Here is a 14,427-nt window from a genome sequence, read left to right on the forward strand (position 1 = left end):
AGCCCAATCTGGTCCAGATACGGACTGGGCTGGGCTGGCACAGATCGGCCCACTTAAAAGAACAGTCATAATACATTACCATTGTTGTAATGAAACTACATTATTCAACATCGCTGAATCACAAAACAACACATAATAAACTGAGAACCAAGGAACTTAAACCAGATTGGTTCTCATCTTAGATGTAACTTCTTTTACAAGAAACAAGGCTTCAACGACGAGCTGCTGCATAGGCTTCAACGACGAGCTTCAACTCGTAAATCAAGGTACCGTTTCATCGCATTAAAAGCTGGAATGCTTCATTGGCAGTTTCCAGTTCATACCCATACCCAAGACTGTTTGCACGACAGCGGAACTCCTCCATCTCTATTGGAGCAACTTGGATGCCAACTAGCACATTTGCACCAGATTCTCCCTGGAGGTACGTGCAACAAAATGGTAAATTATCTGAATAAATATATATCTATGATAGCAAATATGCATACACGTTTTTGGGAATACAACCTGCCCACGATAATGGAACAAGCTTATATTCCAACGTGGACTCAAAGCATCCAAAAATTTCATCAATGCACCAGGCCTCTCAGGGAAAATGAAACGGCATAGCAGCTCATCTTTAGCATTTGATCTTCCACCCATCTGAAATTAATATATAAGAAATCATACACAACTTGAAATTCATACACATGCTACTGTTCAGGTCAAACAATGATGTGATAAGTTTTAACCAAGAGAAGCAGATAATACTGCCTCGGACAGTCATTATGCTCTAGCTTAAAGAAATAATTATTCTTTTATGGTAGACTGTGGACAAAATAGAACCTACAAGCCACTAATTTTTATAAGACATTTTATATTAAAAAGAAAAATAAAAGAAACAAAAGCAACCATCTTCCTAAAGAGAAATTCTGTTAGCTGGCCTAGGAGTATCTCTTTAAGGAATGGCAACCAGTTCAACAAATACGTTTTTGGTTCTTTCTCTAAAGTCTAAACACATACTGTTCTCACTTTCCATTATTCCTGGATTCTGAGATTTCTCCAATACTAAGAGTTTTCATAAGCCTCAGATTAAGCTTTAATTGTCATTCAAACAGATAATCTATTACTGAGCAGCAAAATATGTAATGCCATAACAAACATAAGGTTCAGAATGTTCTAAATTAAGTACAATTGCATATCTACCTACAACCACGTCTCCGCTAAGTGCTGATGATTCTTTACTACCAACTAAATAGTTATGACACAAACAGGAATCACACTTGTCATCTTCATATCTAGTTTACTTGTACATGGTACACATTCTGGTCAAGAGCATAGGACACAGTTCAGTTCAGTTCATCATCAGTGTGTGTATGTTAGCATTTTTTCAGTATGGAACGACGAGGAAGGACAAACTCTCCTGTACCAGCTGCAATGGTGCATTTATTGAGCTGAAATAATTCTACAGTGAGTAATTCTCTCATCCAAACTTCAGCTGAATTGCTAAATCACCCAGGAACTCCAAATTGAAGGACTGGACGAAGTCAGGGGGTTACAACTTACAAGTATTTGAGGAAATAACATTTTAATCCACAGTTGATTGATATAAAAATATTAAGATTTCATTACAACCTCATTCTCTCATGTTACTCTTAAATCTTAACACTTCGAACTTGAACTCAATTTCTTAAGTTTATTATTCACAGTATCTTCAAAACAGTAGAACTTCTGGAAATTTGAGCTCAAAAGTGTGATACAAGAGTATATGAAACAAAACATCACTTTATGCTATTGGCAGTCTACCTTGTCTTAAATCTTTAATAAAAATAATGTTGTTGTTGTTGTTGTTGATGATGATGATAGTAAAAGATATACATACCAAATGTCTCAAATGATCCTTGACCAAGTCATTCTCTGTAAGATTTATGGTTTGTAATTTAGCAGATTCCATTCTCTGGACCATTGCTTGAAGTTCAAAGTCAGTATGAAGGCCAACACTGTTAACAGAAAAGAATAGGTAAAAGGTTTAGTAAGTATCTTATGATTTCATTATTATAATACTTCATATATTAGGGCGATCAACACAACTTAACGTCTGTCAAAATGAACAGAAGAATATAAAACATAGTACTCCCTCCGTCCCATAGTAGATGTCACACTTGGGAGATAGCACGGGATTTTAGGAGATGTTATTTTGTGTGTTAAGTGGTGAGAGAAAATATAATTTAATAATTGATGTGAGAGGGAACTTTTTCCAAAAGAGGAAATGTGACATCTTTTGTGGGACAAACTAAAAAGGAAAGTGTGACATCTACTATGGGACGGAGGGAGTATCTTACCTGTAGAGTACTAAAGCTTGTCCTTTATCTGAATTATATCTGTATTTGAATTCAGTAATATTCATAGGTCCAACCTGCAACCAATGTACAACGTATTTGAATTTGAACTGCATTCCTTGACATAACGAGAATGAAAAAAGCTGGATGAAATAAAAACTCACTAGCTCGCAGAATTCTTTTAAGCTCCCTGGCTCTTCTGTCATGTAAGTCGCAAGTACAGCTTCCCGCCGCCTACCTACATCTGCAAGTTCAGTTACCAATCTTAATCTATCAAAGTTCATGTTGGCTCCACTGGTTATTGCTACTACATTTGCATCCTTCAGTCCATAGTATTTGCAGTAAGCTTCAGCTCCGGCTAAGGCAAGAGCACCTGCAGGTTCTAAAATGCTCCTTTTCTCCTCAAACATGTCCTGTAGGAAAGTCCAAGTACAGATAAACAACCAACCTAAGAAGTCATGAATCCCGATTTAAAAATTAGAAGTTTTAACTAACCTTTATTGAGGCACAAATTGCATCACGGCCGACAAGAACGACACCGTCTATCAGTTCCCTGCATAATCGGAAAGTCTCTTCGCCAACCACTTTTACTGCTACTCCATCAGCAAAGCCTCCCACTTGGTCCAGCATTACACGTCGGTCATGGTGAAGTGATAATGCCAACGCATTTGCATCAAATGGTTCCACTCCAATAATTTTAACTTCTGGACGAACCCTTTTCACATAGGCAGCAATTCCAGCTATGAGCCCCCCGCCACCAACAGGCACAAAAATTGCTTCTATTGGGCCCGTTACCTGCTTCACAATCTCCATTCCGACAGTTCCCTGCCCTATGATTACATCGGGGTGATCAAAAGGAGGTATAAATGAGAGGCCCTCCTCTTCCGCTCTCTTTTTGGCATAAGACTGAGCTTCATCATACGAGTCGCCTAGGAGAACAACAGTGGCCCCAAGTCTTTCAACTGATCTCCACTGCCAGTATCAAGAAAAAAGGCTTCCAAAGTGAAATTGCCTATTTTGGACACTTTAGCAAAACGCGGACATAAATAAAGAATGAATAACCTTAATCTCTGGAGTAGTAACAGGCATCACAATCACAGCATTGCATCCCAATCTCTGCGCAGATAATGCTACGCCTTGAGCATGATTTCCTGCTGAGGAACAAATCACCCCTCTTTCAAGCTGCTCTTTTGAAAGTTTAGCCATCATATTATAAGCACCTCGAAGCTTGAATGAGAAAACCTGCATGCCATATCATATGCAAGTGTAAATATTTCACTTCCATGACACCACTCGCATAGAACTTCATCATGATCTAAGTCCTAAACCACCTATAAACAACTTAAAATTGAAAAATAAAAAACAATTAGCCTGCATTTAACTGTCGTTAGTTGTAAAATTTTGCATCAAACTAATACCAAAAAATTTGACAAGCCTCTTACATTCTCATATGGAACAGTAATATAAACTGTTCAAGGTCCTAACCATATTTAAGCACCAAAATTCGATTCATTCGAGATATAATCAAAAAACATTATGCAAAAACAACTTTAAAATAAAAATTTATCAAAGCAATCAAGCATACATTTGACTGTTTGCATCAAATTAATACCAGAAAATTCGATCAATTCGAGCTAGAATCAAGCAACATTATACACAAACAAAAGCATGCAAAAATTTACAGACGTACAGGAACGATGAATAATACATACAGGCTGTAGATCCTCTCTCTTCAGCCACACTTTCGTTCCCCACCTCTCCGACAGCTTCGCCGTCAGCTGCAGCGGCGACTCATACGCCACGTCATACACCTTCGACGCCAGAATGTTGGTCAGGTACTCCATCGCACTCAGCGTAGCTTCCCTACCAGCGCCATTCCCCATATTCTCATTCCGCAGCAGACGACCGCTCTCGCACTGGAGAGAAGCCGAGGAAACTCTCAGCAGCGGCTCCGAGACCGGCGGAGGAGGCGGCGAGGGCGGAGGGGGAGCCCTAGGGGCAGAGGTGAGAGTGTCCGAGCCCTGTTTTGAGAGGGTGGCGCGTATCAGCGGCCTTCGGCGGGAGCAGGCGAGGCGGTTGGAGGATGCTCCGGCGTCGTGGTTTGGGGAGAAATTGGAGTGGTGGAGGGGCGATTGGGCGGAGGAGGAGCGCAGAGCTTGCATTTTTGGGGAATGCGTAGGTGGAAAGCGGTGGTGTTGCGCCGCCGCGGAGTGGGAGGAATGTGGGTGGCGTGTGAGTCATGAAAGTGAGTGGCGTTGTTCATTTATAATTCGAGTTTTATTGTGTGTATGACGGTTCAGGGGTTTACTGTGTGGAGTTTGGCCACATTGCATAGTGACCAATGAGAGATGATGAGTAAGCATTGAATCGTTGTGACCACGTGCTTCGGAGTAGTAGATTTTTTACTAATATTATACTCCCTCCGTCACGTTACTTACATTTTTCATGCAGTAAATTTGAAATTTATTTTTTAGTATAATTAAATTAGAATTTTAAGTATAATGAGACATAAATTACTAAATGAGTTCTTAATTTAATTTAATATATTAATTGAATACATTAATTTTAACTTAAATTAGAAATAATGTAAGTTTGAAATGAATCGAAATGGAATAGTGTTACTACAGTTATACTATATTTACATATTTATTAGATTATTAGATCATAGAGTTTTTTTTCTATTCTAGATTTTTAAAATAAAAGATACCACATTAAAATTGATTTTATTAATACCATATACTAATATTTTAAATATTTATAGAATCAAATAATTATATTCTGTTCTTAAATTATAAAAATAATTTGTTATGATTACAATTAAAATGATTTATAGATAATTACTAATTTTGAGAAATAGAAAAAGCCACAAATGAACTACGAGCATAACTTTAAAATCAATTTTAGTAATATTATACTATATTTACAATCATAAATAAAATTATTTATACAAAATTACTGATAGTATAAATAATAAAACATAAATGAGGAATTAATATGAAAAGAAAAAATTTCAATTACAATCATATTATTTCAATTTTGTAGTATTAATTTGATGTCGTCTGTTGTCAAAATTATTGACACTAGAAGGAGGAATTATAAGCGTGGAATTTATATCTCATGACTTGTTTACACATTTAATTCACGTTTCTAGAAATTGTTTTACACATTTAATTCACGTTTCTAGAAATTGTGCCGATCGCCATCGAGATAGTAATGGCAAAGAGAGTAGGTGTCCACTGTAGGAGGACAGCCGCCTCCCACCGCCGCCCCCTTCTCGCACCGTCGTTTTATAGCCGCGCCGTCATAAGGACATCTCACTGCACTGCCACGTCATAAGGACATTCCACTGCACAATGGCGGACATCCCCAAGGACATCCCGACTGACATCCACAATAATAAAAATTCACAAATTAACCAAATTAAACAATTTACGGAATTAAAATTTCGACACGAATACGGAGAAAATGCAACCACTTTATTTAAAACAAAAAAACATACATAATTATTAAAAAAAATACATAGTTAAAAAAACAACCTAAAGCTCCAACAAATGCGGCCCCCGTCTCACTCCTCGTCGTCCCTGCCGCCAGTCCCGTCGTCACTCACGGGCAGGGGTGGCATCCCCAAATCGTACCGCATACTGTCGATGACATCCTTCAACATCAACTTGTATAAGGGGTCAGTCGCTGCAACCCACTTCTCCATGGTGATTAAAAGTGAATCATGTTGTTGTATGCGGGCGAGTGAGGGGAGCTCGGGTTCGATCTGGGAAGGAGCTGCCGATTGGACCTCGGGCACGGACCCGCTGGCGCTTCCCCTAGCCATCCGCATCGCTCTCTTTTGCCCAACCGGGCGACGCCGGCGGGAAGACGATTGAGGGGTCAGGAACTCTACCTCGGCGTCAGGGAGTTCGTGGGAACCGGCACTGCTGCTGTACTCTCCGGAGGCGTTGATCTTCGTCCGCTTCGGCCAACCAGCTTCAACACCCGAACTAAACTTGGCGGAAGTCTGCACCACAAGATAGATCTCCCAATATTTGAATTCCCTAAAACCCAATTCACTGTCGGGGAACTGCTGGTGAGACAGAAGCTTCACATCATCGGCGGAGTTGTCGCTGGTTGCCGTGCGGAGGTTGTTTTGGTAGATGTCGGCAAATCGACTAAGCTGCCTCCTCAGCCGCTCCCACTGTTTCCGGCATTGCTCTCCATCGTGAGGCTTCCCACCTGGCGGTTTGAATTGGAGGTAGCTTCGGCTAATGCGCCACCACATTCTGTCGATATGCTGGTTAGCCCCGACGTAGGGATCCTCGACAGGAGATTTGTTGGCATCTACTAAAACAACCTACGCACGGCATCAAGCGGCATGTCCGCCGATGATGTGAAGCTTCTGTCTCACCAGCAGTACCCCGACAGTGAATTGGGTTTCAGGGAGTTCAAATATTGGGAGGTCTATCTTGTGGTGCAGACTTCCGCCAAGTTTAGTGCGGGTGTTGAAGCTGGCTGGCCGAAGCGGGCAAAGATCAACGCCTCCAGGGAGTACAGCAGCAGTGCCGGTTCCCACGAACTCCTTCCGCCGAGGCAGAGTTCCCACAAACTCAATCGTCTTCCTTCCGCCGTCGCCCGGTTGGGCAAAAGACCGCGATGCGGCTAGGGGAAGCGCCAGCAAGTCCCACGAGGTCCAATCGGTATCTCCGTCCCTGGTCACTCTCGAGCTCAACAATCTCGCCCGTGTGCAGCTAACGCAGAGTATGCTCGACACCATGGACAAGTGGTATGCAGCGACTGATCCCTTATACAAGATCATGTCGAAGGATGTCATCGACACTATGAGACGCGATTTGGGGATGGCATCGACACTATGAGACGCCCGGGGGCCGCATTTGTCGAAGCTTGAGGTTGTTTTTTTTAAACTATGTATTTTTTAAAATAATTATGTATGTTTTTTATTTTAAATAAAGTAGTTGCATTTTCTCCGTATTCGTGTCGAAATTTTAATTCCGTAAATTGTTTAATTTGGTGAATTTGTGAATTTTTATTATTGTGGATGTCTGTCGGGATGTCCGTCATTGTGCAGTGGGATGTCCTTATGACTTGGCAGTGCAGTGAGATGTCTTTATGACGTGACATGAGGTGTTTTTAGGAAGTTCATCGGGACATCCGTCCCAGTGTGGATGCTCTTAGTGGATAGTACTCACACTAGTGTAAACATATAATGAAAAAGTTTCCGAAAATATAATAGTATTATTTATAATACAAACAGTAAGATTCTAATTTACATGCTAACTCAAACAGAACCCTCAACCCAATCCAATTTTATTTATTTAGTTGAAGACAATAATTTTCAATAAAAACTATTTTATATCATCTTGAAAATGAAACATCTCTTTTGGACAAAAAAATTTAAGAAAATAATTTATTTTTTTAATAAAATTAACTGGTGAAATAATAAAATTAGTAAGTGAAAAGAGGATAAAGAAAATAAAATAGATAATTAAAGAGATAGCAGCGTATGAGATATAATAAAGAAACAAAGATTAAATGAATTGATTTTTGACAAAAACAAAAATGACTTCACTAAAATATGACGACCAAAACAAAATACTACCAAGACTCAACTTGGGTGAGACTGGGCATTATATTTGCAACGGTCGACGAATATAAATTATGCATGGCGGCACAATATCTTTCAAAAGTCTGCGTTTATAGTATACCATCAATTGTATAATGTTGCAAATAGATACAATTTCTATCTGCAATACCTACAAGATAATGGAATTCTACACACTAAATAATGTCTATTTATAGCAGCTAAACAAGTCTTCTCTTACGTTTTGACTTTCTGAGCAGCCACTAGTCAACCATGAATAATAGAACAAAACTGTTTTTTTAGAGTATCTACCTGAGTATAGTAGATGGAAGTAAAGCATGTAAATGAGTTTTAATGAAGATTGGGAAGGCTGTGAGAGAAACTATGGGACCTTAGTATCCGTCCATCACTTGACAGCAACTCGAGCAGAGAGGTAATTTGAGCGCGGCGCGTCTGAATTGGACACCTTGGCATTTGATAGTTTGAGGACCTGAACCGCCTCATCGACCTTGGAGGACAGTGAATCCGGTGAATCCAACAGCACCAGTAGTTCGCTGTTGTCCATCTCCAGAAGCATGCCTGTTATCTTTTCTGCCAGATCAGGCTGCATTTGCGATATCATGTTAAAAATCGTCACTTTGGTAAAGGCTAAACTAGTCCTGGATTAATGTGGGAAATTAGGAAAGATTTGATTTAGTGACCTGGTGATGAGCAACCAGAGGATAAAGGCGCTCCCCGAGAATGTGTTTCTGTTGCTCTGGAGGAGCTGCAGCGAGCAGGCTGCTTAAAATTTCGGATCCATTGCCACCAACCCCAGAAGACATCAAAATCGGCTGAGCCAAGAATAGGCCGTCTAAGATTAGGGATTCGTGTAAATTGAATATGGTGCTAAATGAATTAAAGCGGCATAATACTGAAATGTAGTGTTTCACATGCTTGCTGAACCAGTTACTAACTAGAGTAGTACAGTTAAAAATTAATACATGAGTGGACATGTCACGTGTGAAAGGTACTACCTGCTGATTGTTGGAATCTTTAGATGAAGTCATGGGGTGAACTGGCCGTTGCAAATGTGATGGATATGCGAGCACAGCGGCTTGTGGTAGAATATTCCCGTTTATCCTTCCTCTTTGTCTTTGCCTAGAACTGTTGGGGGGCTGTAAATATGAAGAAAGGAAGAAAGAAAGACAATGATAAGTTGAGTTATAAGTATAAAAGAGTTAATTAGAAATTAGTGCTGAAACTGAAACCAAATAAACTGACCAAGGGGACAGGAGATGGGTGAAAAACGGGTCTAGAAGGATTTGGAATGCCATTAGCCCTCCATCCTGGCCTGATTCCTGGCTGCTGATATAGCAGACTAGGCTGTGCAGGTATCTGTGGAACAACTCCGGGGGGATAATAAAAATGAGAGTATCCACCCTGCATAACAGGTGAATGTGGTCCTGATAATCCTGCCAGACGTTGAGCATGTATCACCTGCAACTGAACTTGTCTTTCCTCTTTTCTCTGAGCAATTGCCACATATAATGGCTTCCTTCGCAAAATCAACCCTGTAACACATGTCACAATATAAGTGTGCTATTGCAATAATGAAATGGGAATCTATGTGTGTGTGTGGCCTAGTGTTGAGTGGTTAATGCCTGAGGCCAAAGGTTTCATGGTGGAGCACCTTGGTGCGGTCTTTAAAGTTGTAATTAACGAAACAAGAAAGGAATCTGTAATGAAGCTAAATACTTAAGAAAAAACTGATACTGTTGAATAAGAAATCTGGTGATAGTGATAAAGTGGAATCAAAGTGCAGCAAGTGCTATCCAACACATGTTAATTCATGTAGGAAAATTACATTTATGCATAGTTTGATGCTTTGTAAACAAAATTAACACTAAAGACAATGTTTAATGCATTCACATGATTTCCATGAATGGAATTGAACGTGAGACGATAAACTGGATAGATATGCAGTCACACATGCCGTTCAAACCATCCTCCACACAAGAAGGAAAGCAGAGTTCTGATTCCATGACAGGCCAATCATTGTATATTTTAGAATGCTTCTGACAAATTTTTTCAATGACTCAATATACAGATCAGAAATTACATCAAGCAAAGAACAAAAGATAACAAGTGCAAGTATAGTTGTGCCTCATCACTCATGCATTACCTCTAAAAGAAATTCAAATGTTGTGTTGTTATATATTAGATGGTAAAAAGCTCACCATGGAATGTATATACAGCTTTATTTGCCTCTTCCGGCGTTGAGAAGCAGACAAATCCAAACCCTTTGCTTATTCCTTTATCATCTCTCATTATCGTTGCAGAGGTAATTGTGCCACACTGACTAAAATGCAGTCTTAGCTCGTCATCAGAGATTTCATCATCAATATTCTTTACATACACATTCGATGCCTGCAATCAATAGAGTAAAGGAAAATATAATCATAAAAAATTTAATAAGTAACCATTTTATGAAGAAAACAACTCCTTTAGAACCTGGTATTTCAAGATCTGCTCCTTCCTTTTCTCCTCAAACTCAAGGCGTAACATTTCCTGGCGTTCTGATTTTTTTTGTGCTCGGGCGACATATAAGACCTTTGAGGCTGTTAAATGAGTGGATTTTATGAGAAAGTTTCAAATAGAAATGTTACTTGGCATAATATTAGTATAAAATTTGATAAGATCATAACCATACCAAGTTGTGATCCATTCAAAGCTACTACTGCAGATTTGGCATCTTCTGCTTTCTCAAAATTAACAAACCCAAAACCTCTTGATGCACCATTCTCATCTTTTGAGATGACTAAGCTCACAATTTTTCCATATTGAGAGAACTTTTCCTTAAACACTTCCTCAGATATACCTGTATCTAGATTCTTCACATACAGGTTTGTGTACTTCACCTCGTGAGAAGCAATAGCTCGGTCACTTTTTTTGATAAATTTACTAACGTACCTATTAAAAAAGCCTTTTTAGTGAAAAAGTGTTATAAAAAGGGAGAAGAAGAAATGTCTCTCGTATAAAACTCAAGCAAAAATGCATGAGGAGAAACAAGGGAGAACCGAGAATGTGACATACATCTGTTTTCCTCCATCATCTGTGCCGTTGAGCTTCTCAATGGCCGCTTTTGCAGAGGCTTCAGACTCAAACTGGACAAAGCCATATCCTCTGCTCTTCCCATCATCAGAAGTGACTACTTTACAAGATATAATATCACCAAACTTCTGAAACATTTCTTGAAGCTTAATGCTATCTATTGAGTCGCTCAAATTCTACAATGGAAACACAGATATAAACTATTATATTCAACAAACTGGATCATGAACCAGCGTTAAGGATATCTCATGGCCTCTTAAACCAGTAATGTTAAATCAAATAGAAAACCAGACGTACCTTGACAAAGACATTTCCAACTCCACTTTTTCGTCCATCCGAGTCACGGTGTGACCACATAACCCTAATCTCTTTTCCATTCAGTGTGAGATGATTTTTCAATTCAATAGCCTGAATGGCTACAGAAAAAAGCAGGAGGTAAAGAAGAGCGCAAGGAGCAAGTAAGTATAACAAATTAGTAATAACAGAATCATGCGAATGCAGTCGATGGCACAACAAATATCAAGGAATATGCAGACCAAGAATCAGACTTCCACATTTAACGAATTAGCCATAGCAGTTTAAAGTAGGCCTTTGATGCTCGTCGTACAAATTATTTAAATTGTAACATACACACGGATATAGACTGCAATGAGACTAGTCTCAATGAGTTTTGGCTCCAATGGTGAGAGAGAATCACACCCATTCAGTTCCTATTGATTCAGGTTTGAGGAAAAATTTCACATCATGTTAAAATCAAAATGCTGTGTAAAACTTATAATTACAGTATATTGTACTAATAGTAATTCTTGCAGTCAGGTGCTTTTAGCTGAGTAGAAAGTATCAGAATCAGCTATCCAGAAATAATTTGATGATATGCACGAAATTCATCCAAAAAAAAGTACTGAATCATTGTGCCTCCATCGACATGTTAGAAACTGACATGGAAATGTACCTTATTGTGCTGTCCTCTTTAATTATCATAAAAACATTGGATTAGCGATACAAATTGTCATATACTGCATTAATCTTTGTTTCGTACAGAAATCAATTCGATCTAACCTCTCTAATCATGAAAACGTACCAAAATAACCTCCAGTCAAACGCAACCACAAACATCAATTATTCATTAAAACAACTTCAATCACAAATCAACGCAGTCACAATTCACCATTCACCCGATCCGCTTCCACACAACACACAACCCTCCAATTTACACACACAAAAGGTAAATAAAGAAATCAATAAATAAAATAAAAAATTACCGTCGTGAGGCGAATCGAAGTTGACGTAGCCGTAACCGAGCGAGCGGCCGGTGGCGGAATCAAGGCAGACGCGTACTGACGACAGCGAATTGAACTCCTTGAAAGCCTCGAGCAAAACAGCATCGGTCACGTCGGGATGCAGGTCTCCGACGTACAGAGACGCCGGCGTCACCGGAATCAGAACCGCAGATTCCGTTGCCATTATTGATGCTTCGATCGATCTGCTCCTCCGTTTCTCGATCAAAAAATTGGAGGCGTTACGCAGGGTATTGAGCGGTAATTACGATGGAAATGTGAGAGGATTTGGAAAGCGAATAACGCAAGAGATTTTTTTTTCCTTAAATGAAAATAGGAGAAGAGAGAGTGAGGAAGAGAGAGAGTGTGTGTTTTTCTTGTTAGGGTATTTGCATGGACGCGGGAGTTTTGTGCGTAAACAGTGCGTGTACGGATCCGACGGAGCGCGTCGCTTCACTCGCGAATTGTTTATTTTTGGTCAATGGTCTCTAGGTGAATCACGACAATATTATTTTTAGAAATAAATTTGCTAATCGTTATTTGTCTTAAATGTGTAAATATATCAATTTTTTATATTTCCTAGTTTTACACCTGAATTTTTATTTTCAAATCTAAATACACAAATTTTGAGATTTTTATGATAAAATTATTATTTTGTGAACGGATTATTAAAGTTTATTTACTTGTAAGTACACAAATTTTGTTTTTTTTTTGAAATCTTCTGATTTTCTCCCGATGACTAATTTCAATCAAACTGAAGTTGATTTATCAATTATTTTAATTTAACTCTTGTCTAAATTTAGCTTTTTTACAATATAACAACTCTTTTGTAAATTACATATATTATGTGTAATGTTTCGAGTGAATAAACAATTTTAAGAGGTATTTGCAATTTTTGTCTTTAAATTGCATTCAATTTGATGTCTATACACTTCACATTCAATTATAGGATAACCGTGATTTGTGGATGCTAATGAATTGAATAAAATCACATTAATTTTCTCACAAAATTATTACTCAAACTAAAAATTCATCAGCATTTTAGCTATTGAGACACATTTATTACATTGTGTGGTGTGATTCCACCTACAATAATATTATTCTTTAATTGATATTATACATATACTATATCTAGCTTTTTTTTAGAAAAAAGTGTTTAGAATGGAAATAATATAATCCTCTCTTTACTCCCAACAAAAATTTTGCTACAATTTCAAAATTAAATATTCAAATTTTATTATTTGGATTGATTTTATTTTCGCAGAGAAAATACCCAAAGATACTCGGCAGTTTTAAATCTTGGTACAATTTGGAATTAAAATTTTGAAATGTTATTATTTGGATCTCATTTTATTTTAGATGAGGAAATATCAAAAGATACTTTGCCGTTTTCGATTATGGTACAATAGTTTGTTAAAGAGGAAAAGTTCAATTAATGTACAATTTTCTCTCTCCTAAATTGCTAGTTGCTTTTGACTTGAGTACAATTGTACATAAAACCTTATAGGCATTAAAGAAACAAAGTAAATAAATAAAACAATAAAATATTCCATGGAACTCAGAATAGAATAAATAATTTAAAATACAAATAATATGATAAAGAATAAATTAAGAAACACATATACTTACTCCATAAAATATGTTGATTTTTGCCGTGAAAGAAAGTAATTTTAATGGGACAATTTAAAAAAGAATAACTTAATTATGTTCAGACGAAAAAAGTATTTTTTTTTTCTAGTAAAACTAAATACTAATATATTGCATTCGTTGAATTTTTAAATAAAATATATTTCTTTTTATAGTGATGATATTTATGAGTGTCCTTATTATAGTGATGACAATTATATGTTTAACAAAAATGCTAGAATACATTTTATTTAGGTTATTTACCTATAAATATATAAACATTTAGCATTTTTTTTCTTTTTCTCTATATTTTTATTTTTGAATCTAAATATATAAATTTTGAATATTTTTTATTCTTCTGCAAAACTAATTTTCTTTGAATTGAAGCTGGCGTATTTGTTGATATTATCAGAGTGGCAAAATATAATGAGTACTAAAACTACATCGTTTAAATACACAAATTTTTTAGATTTTCTAGACCCTTCCAAACTTTGAGATTTTCTAAATATTTTCAAAACTGATGAGGTTT

The 14,427-nt window shown here is 37.6% G+C and overlaps 2 protein-coding genes across 2 annotated transcripts; both read right to left on the reverse strand.

The window, feature by feature from the left end:
• Positions 1 to 53: 53 nt before the first annotated feature.
• Positions 54 to 4,566, reverse strand: LOC121786398 (threonine dehydratase 1 biosynthetic, chloroplastic-like). Its single transcript, XM_042185029.1, has 8 exons — positions 4,028 to 4,566; positions 3,378 to 3,557; positions 2,811 to 3,287; positions 2,480 to 2,728; positions 2,319 to 2,392; positions 1,859 to 1,976; positions 505 to 639; positions 54 to 415 (listed from the first exon to the last, which is right to left on the reverse strand). Exons 1-8 carry the CDS (start codon positions 4,475 to 4,477, stop codon positions 275 to 277), a joined length of 1,824 nt encoding a protein of 607 aa, XP_042040963.1. The 5' UTR covers positions 4,478 to 4,566; the 3' UTR covers positions 54 to 274.
• Positions 4,567 to 7,999: 3,433 nt separating this feature from the next.
• LOC121785949 (polyadenylate-binding protein 7-like) lies at positions 8,000 to 12,787 on the reverse strand. The gene is made up of 10 exons (XM_042184442.1): positions 12,258 to 12,787; positions 11,293 to 11,411; positions 10,978 to 11,171; positions 10,595 to 10,854; positions 10,396 to 10,502; positions 10,122 to 10,311; positions 9,166 to 9,455; positions 8,919 to 9,059; positions 8,604 to 8,735; positions 8,000 to 8,506 (listed from the first exon to the last, which is right to left on the reverse strand). Exons 1-10 carry the CDS (start codon positions 12,457 to 12,459, stop codon positions 8,309 to 8,311), a joined length of 1,833 nt encoding a protein of 610 aa, XP_042040376.1. The 5' UTR covers positions 12,460 to 12,787; the 3' UTR covers positions 8,000 to 8,308.
• Positions 12,788 to 14,427: the final 1,640 nt, after the last annotated feature.

This window comes from Salvia splendens, chromosome 22, assembly GCF_004379255.2.
Source record: "Salvia splendens isolate huo1 chromosome 22, SspV2, whole genome shotgun sequence".
NCBI classification, from domain to species: Eukaryota; Viridiplantae; Streptophyta; class Magnoliopsida; order Lamiales; family Lamiaceae; genus Salvia; species Salvia splendens.

What these genes read in the sequence shown, in the direction of transcription:
- LOC121786398 (XM_042185029.1), bottom strand. Translation starts at nt 4,477, where the DNA reads ATGCAAGCTCTGCGCTCCTCCTCCGCCCAATCGCCCCTCCACCACTCC. An exon ending in AGGATCATTTGAGACATTTG is followed by an intron (nt 640 to 1,858) that starts GTATGTATATCT and finishes TATTAATTTCAG; the next exon opens with ATGGGTGGAAGATCAAATGC. An exon ending in TGTTCCATTATCGTGGGCAG is followed by an intron (nt 416 to 504) that starts GTTGTATTCCCA and finishes ACGTACCTCCAG; the next exon opens with GGAGAATCTGGTGCAAATGT.
- LOC121785949 (XM_042184442.1), bottom strand. Translation starts at nt 12,459, where the DNA reads ATGGCAACGGAATCTGCGGTTCTGATTCCGGTGACGCCGGCGTCTCTG. An exon ending in TTGGAAATGTCTTTGTCAAG is followed by an intron (nt 11,172 to 11,292) that starts GTACGTCTGGTT and finishes TTTCCATTGTAG; the next exon opens with AATTTGAGCGACTCAATAGA. An exon ending in TTTGAATGGATCACAACTTG is followed by an intron (nt 10,503 to 10,594) that starts GTATGGTTATGA and finishes CTCATTTAACAG; the next exon opens with CCTCAAAGGTCTTATATGTC.